The 16,060-nt window shown below is 41.0% G+C and overlaps 1 protein-coding gene across 1 annotated transcript in view; it reads left to right on the top strand.

Annotated features, from left to right (window-relative positions):
- The first annotated feature begins 4,683 nt into the window (after window positions 1-4,683).
- Window positions 4,684-16,060, top strand: part of vwde (von Willebrand factor D and EGF domains) — a 32,069-nt gene continuing 20,692 nt past the window's right edge. The window contains 11 exon segments of the mRNA XM_055227768.1: window positions 4,684-4,787; window positions 5,974-6,164; window positions 7,188-7,419; window positions 8,096-8,161; window positions 9,196-9,425; window positions 10,572-10,661; window positions 11,316-11,460; window positions 13,162-13,376; window positions 14,198-14,271; window positions 14,551-14,824; window positions 15,442-15,638. Coding sequence (XP_055083743.1) covers window positions 4,727-4,787; window positions 5,974-6,164; window positions 7,188-7,419; window positions 8,096-8,161; window positions 9,196-9,425; window positions 10,572-10,661; window positions 11,316-11,460; window positions 13,162-13,376; window positions 14,198-14,271; window positions 14,551-14,824; window positions 15,442-15,638 — 1,775 coding nt within the window. The 5' untranslated portion in view covers window positions 4,684-4,726.

The raw sequence follows: 16,060 nt of genomic DNA on the forward strand, positions 1-16,060 counted from the left end.
TATGGGTTAGGGGGCATACAATATTCACTGGGTAAGTCAAATATTAAGTTATTTTATGTTTACTGTCATACTACTACTACTGACTTGGCAACTTTACCATACCAAACCAAACTGAGCTGCTAATTTGGGCAGTACCTGGAGGACTAAAGGAGAGAGTGAGGGGGAGGAGGTCTGGGCATGCGAGGAACAGTGTCTAACAGGTATCCACACTTAAACCCCCGCCCAGGTGTTTGTAATCAGAAACACCTGGCTGTAATCAGGGCAGTCTTTGGCAATGTCACCAACTACTTGAAATTGCACTTATCAACGAAGGCAGCACAAATTTAGGATTAGACGTTTTTGACCAGAAAGCTCAAAATGTACCTCAAAATGTACCTGCACTAACTTAACTAGGAATAGTTGGCTTCTCTACCCATCTAATCATCTAATCAACCCATCATCCTTGATAAAATCCACACTCGACATTATATAATTTGATCTGTTTTTGCAATTTAACTCTTTTTCTACATACACTGTAGTAATTATTTCAACAACAGCCTTCTACATCTACCTCAGAAGTTACAACAATGATGCATTTTGGCTACTCTGCAGTTGAGATGCGGTGTACACGGTTGGTGATGGCTTTTGCAGACACTCACCAGCAGTGACCAGACCAGTGGAGCTGGAGATTTATGAGAGGCCTGTCTACTGTCCCACTTCTTCCCACAGACCCAGCACCCAGGGCAGCTTTGCTTTGTCTCTGCGATGCTTTGGTCCAATGCACTCTGATGTTGTAGGTCCAGGGCTGTACACACACAAGAATTACCTGAGCATATAAAAATCTAATTATTACCATATACTACAGGCTCAGTTTAAAGAAGACATATTGTGCTCATGTCTGCTGCTTATAATCTATGACGTCTATGTTATTATTTGAAAATTTTAAATCGCATTATTTATCTAAAACAATGGGAGCTGACGTAAAGCTGACCACAACAAAGAGCTGCACAGTTGTGATATGTGCTGAATCCTACACATAACACAGATAAAAAATGTAAATTGGAGGACGAAGTGAATAGAGCAGTGGCGTGTGCCGGTGGTGATGATCAGTGCAATGACGTTGTAAATACAGGAGAATAAAGATGACTCCAACATGCATGAATCACTCTAAATACAACTTCAACAGGGTAACTGAAACTATAACTATATCAATGTCAGAAGCTTTAAAAAGTTGATTTTGTGCTTTAAAGGTACAGTATGGAACTATGTGGAGGTGGCACATCACCTGAATGAATGAATCTATGGAAACAGAAAGTTAAAACTGTACTTCAGAACATTCTCCATGTGTAGAGACGTTTTATGCCATACAGTGGATAATTATAATTATATATAACATTTCCATGGAAAGGCCCTCGTCCAGGCCAAGTAAGAGTCAGGTCTGTGGAGCTGTGGCACACTCACAGTAAGGTCACATGTTTCTCTAAGTTTTTCCATGTAATGATCACAGCCCAAATGAAATAAGCATGCTTTTATTAGAGTCTTTTTTGGCTTTAAAATGGCCCTATCCTTATGCTCTAACACCCATGATCTGGTTCTAAATGATCTGAATAACTGTCTGGAAATAGCAATGAAAAAGATATGTCCATTATCAAATGCCATAAAAAACTCATGTTAGGTCTAACTATTTCTCTTGGAGACTGGAGCTTGAGGGCCATCTGTGTATGTAGTTACATTTGATAAATGTAATGTCTTATTCTTTTAGCAGTTTTTCTTGATGGTGCAGCGTTCTTCTTTCCAACCCGTTGGAAATGATGAAAATACAGTTTGGTATGCCATGTTTCAATCCAAGTTCATGTTCAGCTTAGATAAACATGCTGATTTGTCTGCAGCAAATAAAGACCAGCGTTTACTTCACATGGTTTTCATTTGGATTAGATGAGTGAATTCAAGTCTAAACCAGAATAAATTAGGGCTGTCAAAAGTATTGAAAATCAGATACTAATCAATACTAATACTACTGTTAAAACTAGATACTCATTTGAACAAACACTGATATGGAAAAAAGTCATATTCACAGGACAGAAATAAAGCTTTCCTAAATACCTTTAGAGTAGCTTTAAGTCCAATTAGACACACCTAAAGTCAATTGGGCTAATCTCAAATGAAACAATAGCACACATAACTGCCCATGTAAGGGCACTAGAACTACCTTCATAACAGATATAGACCTAAAAGTATATCAGGCAGGCCTGTTTCTACCATTAAACAGGGCAAAGAGCAGATGCGGGTCGTCAGTAGGCCCCTCAGTGACATTCAGTTACATACCCCACTTGAATAGCTATAGCTATGTTACTAATTTTCTAGCGGCATACTTTTGTCTGTGCCCTGTGTGTTTATGAAGCTACAGCGTTAGTGGAATAACATGACTATTACACATGTGTGGAGGAACAAGCGGCTGTTATGGCGTTTCTTCAGGAAAGACGTGGTTTTGATTTGCATCTGTGGTGAGTGTGAGCGTGAGCGTGCAGTTCTAACACAGGGGTGTGTTTAAGATGACGTTTGTGACACATGAGGCTGCATTATAAGTGCAGTTTTTGGGTACTTGAAAAAATTTGTTTACCAACAGCTTATTAACTTTTTCCCAATTAACAACTCCTTTGATGTTTTCCAGTCAGGTTTTAAACCCCACCACAGCACTGAGACTGCATCAAGGTGCTGCTTTTGACACTGCCGATCAAGTCCAATCTAGAAAACAGGGAGTACTGTGTTGAAAATGGAAACTGTATCTCAGATCACATAGTCCTGACCTATGGGGTGCCCCAGGGGTCAATCCTAGGACTCCTTTTGAGCAAACTCTACATGCTGCTGTTCAGCAGCAATAATGTGTCCCACCACAACTAAGCAGATGACACCTGGAACTATGTCTCACTGTCTCTCTCTTTAAAACCTTCATATCAGGCTAGAAATCTTGGGGTAATAATGGACTCAGACTTGAACTTTAACAGCCACATCAAATCAATAACATTTGCAGCTTTTTACCACCTAAAAAACCTTGCAAAAATCAAAGGTATACTGTTAAAATCAGACTTAGAGAGACTTATCCATGCATTTGTAGTAAGTTAGACTACTGTTACTACTACTACTGGCCTCTCCAAACGAGCCTTAATACAGCTGCAGAACATCCAGAACACTGCTGCTTGGGTCTTGACTAGAACCAGGAAGTACTTCACACATGTGTCCTGTGCTCAGGTCTCTGCACTGGCTCCTGTGGCTCAGAGAATAGACTTTAAAGCAGCTCTGCTTGTGAACAAGTCTCTCCATGGACCAGCACCAAAGAACATCTCCCACATGTTAGAGCCATATGAACCATCTCGCACTCTAAGGACTTCAGGGACCGGCCTCCTGCTGGTGCCCAGAGTCAGGACTAAACATGGAGAATCAGCGTTTCAGTTTTATGCAGCTAAAACCTGGAACTCCCTGAAGATGTGAGACAGGCCTCTACTTTGACAGTGTCTAAATCCAGGCTCAAAATGGTTCTGTTTAGCTGTGCAAATGACTGAAAGGTTTAATGTCTCACCTGTCTGACCACTGCACTGTTGTTGTTATATCTCCTCATGAATGTACATTTTCTGTCGTAACTCATATGGTTTCTAGATGCATAATAATAATAACTATATATATAACAATAGTACTCAGCTGCAAAAATGAGGTGTAGGACAAATCTGTGAAGAAACAGACAACTGACTGACCAGCCCTGTTTGTACAGACAGGGTGCCAAATACAGTTTAACACAGAGGTGCCCAAACTTTTTTTTATCAAGGGCCACATCTCAAAACATATTTGAAGCGGAGGGCCACAGACCGGAGACCAGTGCGGTGCTTTATACACAGCTTTGACAGAGCCGCTGTGTATTAATAAGGCTTGAAACACATTCATTTTAGGTCTGTATAACAATGAAATGTGATGTTTGAGGTTATAGAGGTATAAATAGTTTAATTTGCTGTTTAAAGTACTGCTTATGATCAATTGGGCTGGCTCAGCAGTAGGCCTGAGGGCCAATAAAAACTGGTCTGAGGGCCGCATTTGGCCCCCGGGCCATAGTTTGGACACCCCTGGTTTAACATATACAAATATTACTAAAATATGTAGGTCTATGCTTATCTAATTTGACTCCAAAATGGCTTTGTATACACGCATTTAATGTCAGCAAAAATGAATACAGTATACCAATTTGCAATGTAGTTTGTAGGCTATAAAAAGTGACGTTATTACATTTTTATCATTTTATCAATTTGATATGTTTGTCCACCTGAAGTATGCGAGCTACACATAGACGTCACCGCGCGCTACAACAGTAACATTACACAGTTTGAAGTTTTGGCGGGCTGCTGACGGTCTCGTGCACCGTCCAACTCCTGCTCACGCGCGGACACCCCGGTGCACCCTGCCCCGGCTCGTGCTCCGGCTCCAGTCCGCCCCAGTCCGCTGTGTCTCGGGTCGAGCCTCCTCCTGTCCGCGCCGTGCCTGTGGTGCTGTGGAGGCGGAGGTGAGCGGAGGCAGCAGGCTCCACACACTCACACAGCACACCCCCGTCTCTCCAGCCCTCAGTCTCGTCCTCAGTCTGTCTGTGTGTGTGTGTTCGCCCACAGGAGCTCCAGACCCGCGGAGCAGAGGGAGGCACATACCGGGTGAAAGCAGCGGGACTCGGGTTACTCTGTGCAGCGGACTGGCCCCTGTCTGTGGGACAATGAAGCGTGACATTTGTGTTCTTCAGCTCCTCGTGTTTTTGTTTGCACATGTCCGAGCAGGTAAGTCCACCAACATAACACTGATTTGCTTTTTTGTCGTTTTTTCTTTCACAATTTCAACACTATTAGCTTGTTTCATACTATCATAGCTAGGCGACTAGAATAAGATGTTATGTTGTGCTACAAAATAGAAGTAGTCCTTTGTCATAGGTATATTTGTGTTATTTGAGGGACATTTAGATAATTTAAAGGTCTTATATTACACAAAATTGACTCTTGTGAGCTTTTAGCCATGTTATAATTCTCAAAAACATACCTGGAGTTGTGTTTGGTTTCATTCACATCCCTTTATTATTAGTCCGTCTACATCTCCAAATATCAAGATGCTCCGTTCCACCTTGTGATGTCATGATGTGGTAGTTTTCAAGTTAACAGCTACATTTTACCTTTTGTCCAGTAGAGATTGGAAATTCCAGGACTGAAATTTCCCAAATGATTCTAGTGAAGGCGTATGGAGTTTAAAAACACAGTGTAGCACTTCCTGTATCACCACATGACATCAGAAGGTGGAACAGAGTGTTTTATGTTTCAGAGAAGAACTCAGCCTAAATATGCAGAGTTTGTGTGTTAAACATGTGCAAAACAAAACAACTCTGGGAATTTTTGTGATGAGGAAACAACATTATAATATAGATCAGGACATAACGTAACGTGGGCCCTTTAACAAAGCCTTAGAGCTCCAGAGCATGTGAGTGTAGGCTCCCAAGGCCACACGTTGCTATAGCTGCTAGTCTATAAATCTCCTGGTCTGGTGTCATCTGTCATGTTGCTGTCTTATAAAGTCAACACAGGGCACTTCACGGGGCCCCTGTGACAGACTGACAGAGCAGAAGGATTGGGACAGGTGCTGGGACACTGTCTGACAGCTCACTGACCTCATCAATACTGAACCAGGGCTGGATAACTGCTGGTTTAAATTGTAATACATCCATTTGTCGCACTGATTCACCCAACTCCTTTATTAGCCTAATGTCTCTTTTTGAAAGTTACTCAAGTCAGTTAGCAATCTAATCGTAGTAGCCATGTTTAACCATAACCTGAGTAGTATAATCCTCAAATATTCAGATGTTTGAATCTAAGGCAAATTATAGGAAAATCATATTATAAACACCTTGACCTTACTTTTAATCCAGTTTCACTTTATGTTGTTTTGATGTTTTATGATGGCTCTTGTGTTGTTCCTCAGAGCCCCCTCCAGAGTGTGCGCCTGGGGGCCACTCCCTGCTCCAGGAGCCCTACCGCAGCACCACCTTCAGCTCCAGCTGGATACAGCAGTCCTCCCTACACGAACTCATCTGTGACCACTCACTCACAGCCGGCTGGTACAAGTTTCAGCTGTTCCACAAGCCCGCTAGCATGCCAACACACTGTGTGGAGGTAATGTGTGTGTGTGTGTGCCAACACACTGTGTGGAGGTAATGTGTGTGTGTGTGCCAACACACTGTGTGGAGGTAATGTGTGTGTGTGTGCCAACACACTGTGTGGAGGTAATGTGTGTGTGTGTGTGTGGGGGTGTGTGTGCCAACACACTGTGTGGAGGTAATGTGTGTGTGTGTGTGTGTGTGTGTGCCAACACACTGTGTGGAGGTAATGTGTGTGTGTGTGCCAACACACTGTGTGGAGGTAATGTGTGTGTGTGTGCCAACACACTGTGTGGAGGTAATGTGTGTGTGTGTGTGTGTGTGTGTTTGTGCCAACACACTGTGTGGAGGTAATGTGTGTGTGTGTGTGTGTGTGCCAACACACTGTATGGAGGTAACTGGAAAATTCTCCAAGGAGATAGATATGTTTTTATAACTTTTATTTTTATTTTTGTCCAATTTTTAATCTAAATAGTTAGGTGGTGGAGCTTTAATAAGACAAAAGACAATTGAAATGATGGAAATAGAGTTTGAATAATATGAGCATTTTTTCATATTGCTCAGCCCTAGTGATGGCAAATAAAGCCTGTATGTTCCAAATGAGTTCAGTGAAGGTATATTCATCAGTTCCTGATTATTAATCACACAGACCACAACAACTACATTCTATTCTGAGTATTAAAGTCATCATTCATGCCCTCTGTTGTCCCTCTACATCAGGGGTGTCAAACATATTTTCACCGAGGGCCACATCAGCAAAATGGCTGCTCTCAAAAGGCCAGATGTAAAATAAATCTAACTCATTTTTCAACTTGTTAATTAACTGTTTCTGTATTTATGACTTATTCAAGTTACAAATATTGCATATGCATTTGCCTAGATGTAAAAATATGGCTGTGTAACTGTGTATCTCCTGATAAATTGAGATTTTAAGAGCATCATACCTTTTAATTTACCCTGTGGAGGGCCACATAAAATGGCGCATTTGGCCCACGGGCCTTGACTTTGACACATGTTCTCTACATTGTATTTTGTGTAGGTGAATCACTGTGGCACCCAGGCTCCAGTGTGGCTGTCCCTGTCTGCGGGCGAGACTCTGCCCGGGCCCGGGGAGGTGAGGCAACTGTCAGCCTGTGCAGCGTGGCATGTCTATCCCAGCACCACCAAAGACTGCTGCACGTTCCGCCTCCCCGTCACTGTGCGCAACTGTGGGGACTTCTATGTGTACCTGCTGCAACCGACCCAGGGCTGCATGGCCTACTGTGCTCAGGGTGAGTCTGCCATAGAGTCATGCCAACCTCCAATGCACATGTGTGTGAGCTAGAGTCAAGTTTAATTATCTCATTTATTAGGTCAACTTTTAAGATTAGTGATGGGTCGATAAGGATTTTATTTTATTTTATTTTTTTGAGACGATACCTATATCTGATATTTGTTTTGCTGTTGGGGTCAATAACCAATATTTTCCACTACTGATATTTAGCTTTTAAAATCCATAGCAAGGCCTGCAAATGTATCTTAAGTAAGAAGTAAAGTAAAGATCACAAATTTACTTTTCACTTTTGTAAACCAATAACAAAATGTGTTTAATTGTGATAAAAAATAATCTGCTATGTTTGTGTAAACATACAGCCATTTACTCATTAGTCTGTTCAAAAAGGGCACGCAGATCAGTTTAGAGTGTCGATACTGAACAATACCGATATGAGGAATTGGTATCAGTATCAATACTGTTACTGGAACCGATACATCTCTCATCCCTAGTATATAATATGTAATCAGTACTTTGTTTGATATGTAGAGGCAATAAGAGACATACTCACCACCATAGTCTCAGTGTAAACTTGTCGGAAACGTCATCTCAATATAAAAAGACAGTGTGTGCTGAAATGACTCTGATAGGACAAGGACACAGGTGCCAGACTGATGCTGTACTGTGTGTGACAGAGGGGTCAGTGGGCAGGACGCCCCCCTGCAGCCGTGACGACGTGGACAGCGGTGGAACATGTCAAAGTGAGCTCTTGTTTATCTCTTTCACTGTGCTTATGTTGTGGGTCAGACTGGACCTTGAGGAGGTCGGAAGTTGCCATGTGCTGAGGAATGCAGCACTGGCCCCTCACTGCTCCTCTTAATGAGCTCAGCATGTGCCTCCATGCATCCACCTGACCTGGTCGCCCTGGTGACATGCAAAACCATGATCCGAGTGACGTTCTTTACGTAACCAAAAAGTTTTAAAGACATATTATGCTAAATTTACTTTTTTCACCTTTTAACCATGTTATAATGTTGTCCCCAAACATACCCAGGGTTGTATTTTGGTTCATTCAAGCTTGTTTCATTAGTGTCATCACCACCTGCTGTCTCTGTGTGTAAAACTAGCCTTACAGCATGGCAGACATCGACCTAAAGAGACACCCAGAAACCCCCAGAAACAAATATATGGCAATGGGTTTGTTATGTCATTATACCGCCTTATTTCAAAAAAAAAAAAAAAAAAGTTCCGCTTTAATCCATTAATCCAAAGGCATCTTCTCTGAGCACTCAAAAATGCTCTGTATTACCCATTTAGTTATGCTACAAATAAAACTCCGAACTTTTCCTACATAGTTTTTAAGCCTTTAACAGCCATTGGTTAAAGACTCATTCTGTGGTCAAATTGTGTTCACAATGAATGCACGGCTCTATTAGCATCACATTCTGGGAATAAGGACGTCAACTGTTTATTTTTCTTATAGTTCATTCCCCTTGCTGACAGCAGAGGGAGCTGCAATGCCTAAATACCTCTTTGGAAACAGAGTTGAATTTTATAAAGTGTGTTTTCCAAATACAGACATTAATTTAAGTTAGAAAATGTGAAATACTTCTTCCAGGGCGTCCAAAATAACAATTAAAAGAGTATGAAAACCAGACGAATGCATAATATGTGTTCTTTTTGGAAATATGCATAAAATGTTCTGTGCCAGTACCATACCTGCAGTTTACTCCATCCTAAGACTGAGACAGAGCAGTGGACAGCATGTGTGATTGTGTGTCCTGTTCCCTGACAGAAAAGCAGCCTCCTGCCCCATCCTCAGTGCTGGTTGCCCCAGAGGCCAGAGGAAACAGTGTGTACCTGAAGTGCTCCTTTGACAGCCACTCCAACAGCTCGGTGGGCTTTGTGGTGGCCTGGTCCCGCCTGTCTGCTCAGGGCCTGAGAGAGGAGCTCAAACAGGAGACCACCATTCACACCTCTGCCTTCATAGAGCTGGACGGCTTCAACCTGCGCCTGGGGGACAAGGTCAGACTGGCTACAGTGTACTAAACTGCTATGAAATATCTGTCCATAGACTGTATATAGAAGTGGACTGAGGGAGTGTGATGTCACCTATAGCTTTCAACTCCAGCCTAATGAGGAGCCAATCAGGAGTGAGGTGTTTGAAGGTACTTGCCCCTTCACGCTCACACCATGGGTTTGGCAGGGGGCGAACACTTGGAAACGAAGTACCCACCTGTCAATCAAACCTGTTGCTAATACTAGCAGAGCCGGATTGGTCTGTTATTAATGTTCATGTCTTGATATAGAAAGTAAATAATGAAATAAAAACTCCAGGACCATGTAGAGCGGGTTAAAACCCTTGAAAGTCAGAATGCCGAGACCGAAAGGAGCAGTTAAAAAGAGCAGGGTGAAAACCTTTCTATAGAAAGTGAATTGGAGCCAGAGTCGATGGAGCTGAACCTCACCCATGCTCACTTGCTCATCTGAAATGTGGCGGCTAGCGGGGCTAGGTATGTTCATTTATATACAGTCTATGCTCCCCACTTAACAGTACAGCATACGGGAAGACCCTTGTTGATAAAAGGGCCTATATTATTTTTTGATCTATGTTATAATGTTGTTTCCTCATCAAAACTATACCTAGAGTTTTGTTTCATCAACACATCTTTAACAGACATATGTAGGCTATTTGGGCTATTTAACACTCTGTCCCAGCTTGTGATGTCATGTGGTAATACAGGAAGTGCGCCACTGTGTTTTTAAACTCCATACAACTTCACTAGAATCATTTAGACAATTTTAGCCCTGGAATTGCCAATCTCTGCTGAACCAAAGGTAAAAAGTGTCCATTAAGTTTAAATCTAAGAGTTCATGACATCACAAGGTGGAACAGAGCATTTGGAGTTTTGGAGATGTAAACAGACTAATAATAAAGGGTTACTCAAACATGTGTGAATGAAACAAAACACAACTGTTTTTGAGGAAATTTCAACATTCTAACATGGCTTAAAGCTCACAGGAGTCAATTTTGCGCAATGTAGTTAAGATGAAATTATTCTGTGGAACTTGTGTAATACTAGGAGCTGTTTACTGTCTTTTCATGCATAATTACTAAATAATTCCAAAAATAATACAATAACTGAATGTGTTATTCCAAACTCTACTCAGATTTACTGCTCCAGCTCAAGTTTCTTCTTGGACTCTCCAGAGGTCCACAGCCCCTCGGTGGAAAGTGCAGAGTTCTTTGCTGGAATTAGAGTATGTTACACTCATCTATCTTTTATGTATTTGTTATGGATGAAAAATAGGCCTGTCATGGCAAGTAAACATAGACAATAATAATATGATGATATAGAAACTAATTTATGGCACTGACATGACCAAGAAGCAGAATTATTCCCAAAAACTGAAACCAAACCAAAACTGCAATATCGTTGAAGTGGGACTAAACATATAAACTCTGCCCACATCCGCATTTCAAACAGAGCTGCTAAACTTTAGTCTTTAATCCTCCAGACAGTGCACATTTATCTAGTTTGCACAAAAAATTGTCAAAAAAAGACTTGGAACAGTACATTAATTAATTTGGTAGTGAAAAAAGTGGATTCCACTTTTAATATAATCATGTGGTGAAATAAATAAATGGCAGAATGCAACACTTCAGTAGTTAGTTTGTATCTATAAAGAGCCATAGAAGTTATTTATTCAACCCTGTACAGCTCAAATCTTAACAAAGTGCAGAAAAAGAAAACTTCATCACAAGCAAAAGAAAAAGTACCCACAATAAATACAGACCCCCCAAAAATGACTGTTTCATATTTCATTGAACAATAAATTGATATCGTAGCCACCATGACAGGCCTAATGCTAAAATGACAGATGCTCTAGCCTAACCTGTTGTGTTTTTTGCAGTTGAAAGCAGCAGAGAGCAGTGTGCCTGAGGATGGTCGACTGTATGAGCTGTTGTTGGAGAGCACAGTCCCTGTTCCATGTCTGAAGGAGGTGTCATCTCCACACGACTGCACGCTGAGCCTGGAGCTCAGCACCAGCAGCCAAGGTTTGGGCTTACAGGCTGTGTGCATGTCCAGGCCTGACGCCATAACAAATGTTCAAGTGCGATATATTGTTAATGTCAACTGGGTTGGAAGTTGTGTTATTTGACTAATTAATTAACTCATTAGTTTAAAGCAGACCTATTCTGCAAAATGGACTTTTCAGAGCATTTACCATGTTATAGTTGTTTCCTTCTCATTTACCCTCTCAAAGTTGATTTAAAATGACTAGTGCACGTTTGGGCAATCTTTAATCGCTTATTTTCAAGACGCCATATTGGTGATCAATCCCTGTTTCCACTACCACCTACTCACTGCTCTGTTCTTTCTTCGGTTGGCAGCGTCGTGTAGTCATTTTTGTACAAAAGAAAGACAATCTACTACCCCCTAGCGTGATCTGTAGCTATTCATAGGAGGGGCCGACAGCTTAACGGTGTTTAGGGCAACATCAGCTCCCAATGGACACGGCAGTTTTCTAACATTGAAGTCAGTGGACTTGTCAGTCTTTTTGTCAATTTTTCTGTATGTGTTTAAAATGCAAACTTTTATTCAATTATTATTAAAACGAAAACCGCAAATCTAACTGCATTGCTTTTCAGAAAAATCTCAATTAGATATTTTTCCCAAATCATGCAGCCCTAACTGCTACATAAAAATATCATGATAAATGATAACATTGGAACTACTCCATTGCACCAACATTAGTCCAAAGAAAATCTACACAAACTAGAAAATACTTTTTCAATTTTGAAAAACTTTGAATTGAACAGTAAGTTGATATAGTAGTTACTGCGACAGGCCTGTGCAGGTCATAACACTCTAAAACAGCAATTGTTTCAAATTTAGATGGAGGACAAGTTGTTTTGTGTTGTGGTGCTAGTTTCATTCTTAATGTCCTTAAAGAAGATTATTATGCGAAATCAAAATTTTGGAGTTTTCTTCCACATGACATCGTTCCCTCATCAAAAACATGCCTGAAGAGGTTTTATGTGTCATCCATGTATGCTCTTATAATCTTGCAGTCTTTCTCCGGGCGGTTAGCTGTAATATTCTGTACAATGCTCATTTCCCAATCCTACGTCACTCATGCTCCCACATGGCTATTTTTCATTAATATTCAAGAGCAGAATACAAAACAATACACTACAACCTGATGCGATGTGCAATCATTTCATTGGGTGATGCACACTGACAAACTGTGCTGTGACAGCGCTCTGAAGCAGAAGTCACAAACATCAAAAATGAAATTGAAACTAATTACACATTTTAATATGATGTTTTCAGTGAATATGGCCTTTTTCAAAACAATAAAAGGTAACATGGTGATCTAAATATGTAATGTGTTGACAATGAATACCCCAAAGGAGTGTAATACCCACTCTTTAAAGATGTAGTACTTAAAAAACAAAAACACACAACTTGCTCCTTTTGAACAGTTTGCAGTGGTCCAAAGTTATTCCTTATGCATTCTGAGCATTATAATTGTTCACTGCAAAGAGTTTGTAAGTGCTTTTTATAACTCTCAGAGGCCAGTGCTATGGTAAAATTAAGGAGAAATTATAATCGGACAATAAAACGCTTTCTAATTAGATATAGTACACAGAGGACTTATTTTGACCCCAAGAGCTGCTTATATATAATATATATCTGTATTGGGGCAAGACACATTTTGTAGCTCTATTTATAATTTCCCTGCGTTGTTTCAGATGAGGAGCTGTTGGGATCAGACCTGTCGCTCTCCTCCTGTGCAGTGGACCTAACCCCTGGCCCTTGTGCAGAGGGCGTATGTAGCCAGGCTTTACTTCATTTTAGCCCCATCACTGACTTTATTCTGGATGGAAACAGGACCACCAACATCTCTGTCAAACCCATCGTCACCGAGAACTTCCTGTGGAATGGATACACCCCAGAAACTGCTCAGGTGAATGGATTGTGCAGGATAGAGTTTTGTAGTATAAATTATTGTCTATTCATTGCAACCCACAGGATTAGAAGATGGACAAGACTGAACTGATAATGAGGAGAGAAGGATGATAGGGGGATACTATATGAACCTGCACAATAAACAGAATATCTGTATTATTTAAATGTATTGACTTCAGAATATTAATCTGGATTTGTGGGGCTTAGACAAGAGTACACTAACCTGGCACAGTCAGACTCATCCTCCTTTTTACCAAAGAAGTCTGAGTGCACTGCTGCAGTCTAATAAGCAAACAAAATTACACCGTAATGTGAACCAACTCACACAGACCAGACTCACCTCGTTTGTGTAGAAATGTAGAGAGTAATAGTCTAGCTGAGACAGACCAAAGCAAATCATTTGAATGCCTGCAGATATTCCTTTTTTGCAGTGTTTTACAGTGGTGGAAGGTATCGAAGTACCTGGTATCTGTAGTTTACTTTAGTGGTAAAGGAGTTTGAGTTCAAATCTCTGCCTTAAGTTAACCAAAATATGTAAATATAAATATAAGTAGAAAATATAATCTAATAAATTCAAATCAAATGGAATAAAAGAAAGATCTTTTAAATTGTTCTCAAAATTTGAAATATTTTTACTTTAAATTGGGCACTTTAAGACTCTTACTTAGGTTTTTCATGTGATGCTTTTACTTTTTGAAGTATTTTTTGGCTTCTGGATCTGTATTTTTAATTAAGTAAAATGACTTACTCAAGTACTTCCTCCACCACAGGTGTGATATGACAGTATAATATATTTATAGACTGTTTTCTTCCTTTCAGATAACAGTACAAGATGTCCAGTCTGCCTACTGCTACGTCTTCACAGATCCACACACTGTCACCTTTGATGGAAGGTAACCCTATTCTCCCCTCAAGTACTTCTGTATGTCATTTACACCTGAGAGTTTTAGGGTTGAAGTTCATGTTTTTCTAATTCTGACTTGGTGTGGTGGGTTAGTACCTGTGGTCAATATTATGATTACACTAGTAGGCAGTTTGTGGGAGAAAAGTACAAAAATACAGGAAGCAGTTTAAACAGAATACTTCTACATATGTCATTAACACCAAAAATTATATTCAAAATGCAGAGACTATTTACTCACAAAGAAGGCATGTTTTTGTGATTCTTCCAGGTCTTATGAAAACTACCAGATCGGCACTTTTGTCCTGTACAGGAGTGTCCCGTGGAATGTCGAGGTTCATGTGCGTCAGTGGGAGTGTGGCAGTGTGGAGCACGCAGCCTCATGTGTCTGTGGCTTTGTGGCTCGAGACGGAGACGACGTCATCTCTTTGGACATGTGCTATGGAGAGTTGGGAGAAACCAAGCCTCACCTGTCAGTCAAAAACAAGGGCCTAAACAAGAGCAGTGTGCGCATCACGGAGTCCTACCAGGGACGCAAGCTCACGGTGGGTAAACATCAGGGTTTGCCACAACTAGCTGCTTGTAGATTCTCTTTTTGACTATATGCTGCGACCAAGACCTTAGAATATTTTGAAATAGAGTTTATTTACACTTAGAGAGAAGACATTTTGTTAAACTCATTCACAAACTCACGAGAATCCATTTTGGCATGCCCCCGTTGGTGCGATAGGGCCCAGAGGCTGGTGGGCGGACAAATCACTAAGTAGTGATATGCTTTGTGATGGAATCAAAGAACCCAAAATAAACATGAGAACGCCGACAGACGTACTTCAAACTATTTGAATGAAAATAAGGACTATTTTGAAAAAGGTGCAGAGGGAAGATCTTTCTGTGTTTGTGGACAGTGAAGATGTCTGTGATTTTCTCTCAACTTTATGTAACAAAAGATTTCTCAGCTTGTTTGTTGTTATCATGCTTCGACCAATCAGACATTTTGTGCTTTCCCGTTCACTTTCAGTGAGAGCTGTTCCAGATTAAAAAATCTGTAGAACACAGTTCAGAATGCTACATATATCACTCTGGTGTGAGTCAGGTTAGACAGTGAGCATAAAGGCTTATGTAAAGATATTTGAGCTTTATGCTAAACATGGACTATTTGCAGATGAGCCTTTCATCAGGAGCGTTTGTTCGTGCTGATGTGTCCTCGTGGGGGATGAGTCTGACCGTGAGGGCCCCTGGAGCAGACAGGGGTCACACCCAGGGCCTGTGTGGGACATACGACGGACAGCCTCACAATGACTTCCACTCAGCGGAGGGCACACTACTGCCAGATGTGCACAGCTTTGTCTCAGCTTGGAGGTCAGTCATGGGTAGAGGACATACACAAAGGCCACTGTCAGGTTAGATTACTCAAGGAGAAGTAAATGTAGGAATGTGGAAAGACATACTTTTGATTCCATATACAAAGGGAGATATATTTGTTTTGTTGTTTGATATTTTAAGTCCAAAAAATATATATATAAAATCTCATCCTCTCCCGAGGAGGGTTCTGCACCTTATCTTAGCTGTTCCTAGTACTGCGCTTTTCTGGAGATGTCAAATGTTTTTCCTGGGATCTTCTGTAGCCACTCCTCCAGGTCACTGCCCTGAGTGCTCCGATTACCATGGGCACCACAGATGTCTTGACCTTCCTGGCCTTCTCCAGCTCTTCTTTGAGCCCCTAGTATTTCTCTAGGTTCCCATGTTCTCATCAATTGGCACTGCAATGTCACCACAACTCG

Source organism: Periophthalmus magnuspinnatus, chromosome 16 (assembly GCF_009829125.3).
Source record: "Periophthalmus magnuspinnatus isolate fPerMag1 chromosome 16, fPerMag1.2.pri, whole genome shotgun sequence".
Taxonomy (NCBI): Eukaryota; Metazoa; Chordata; class Actinopteri; order Gobiiformes; family Gobiidae; genus Periophthalmus; species Periophthalmus magnuspinnatus.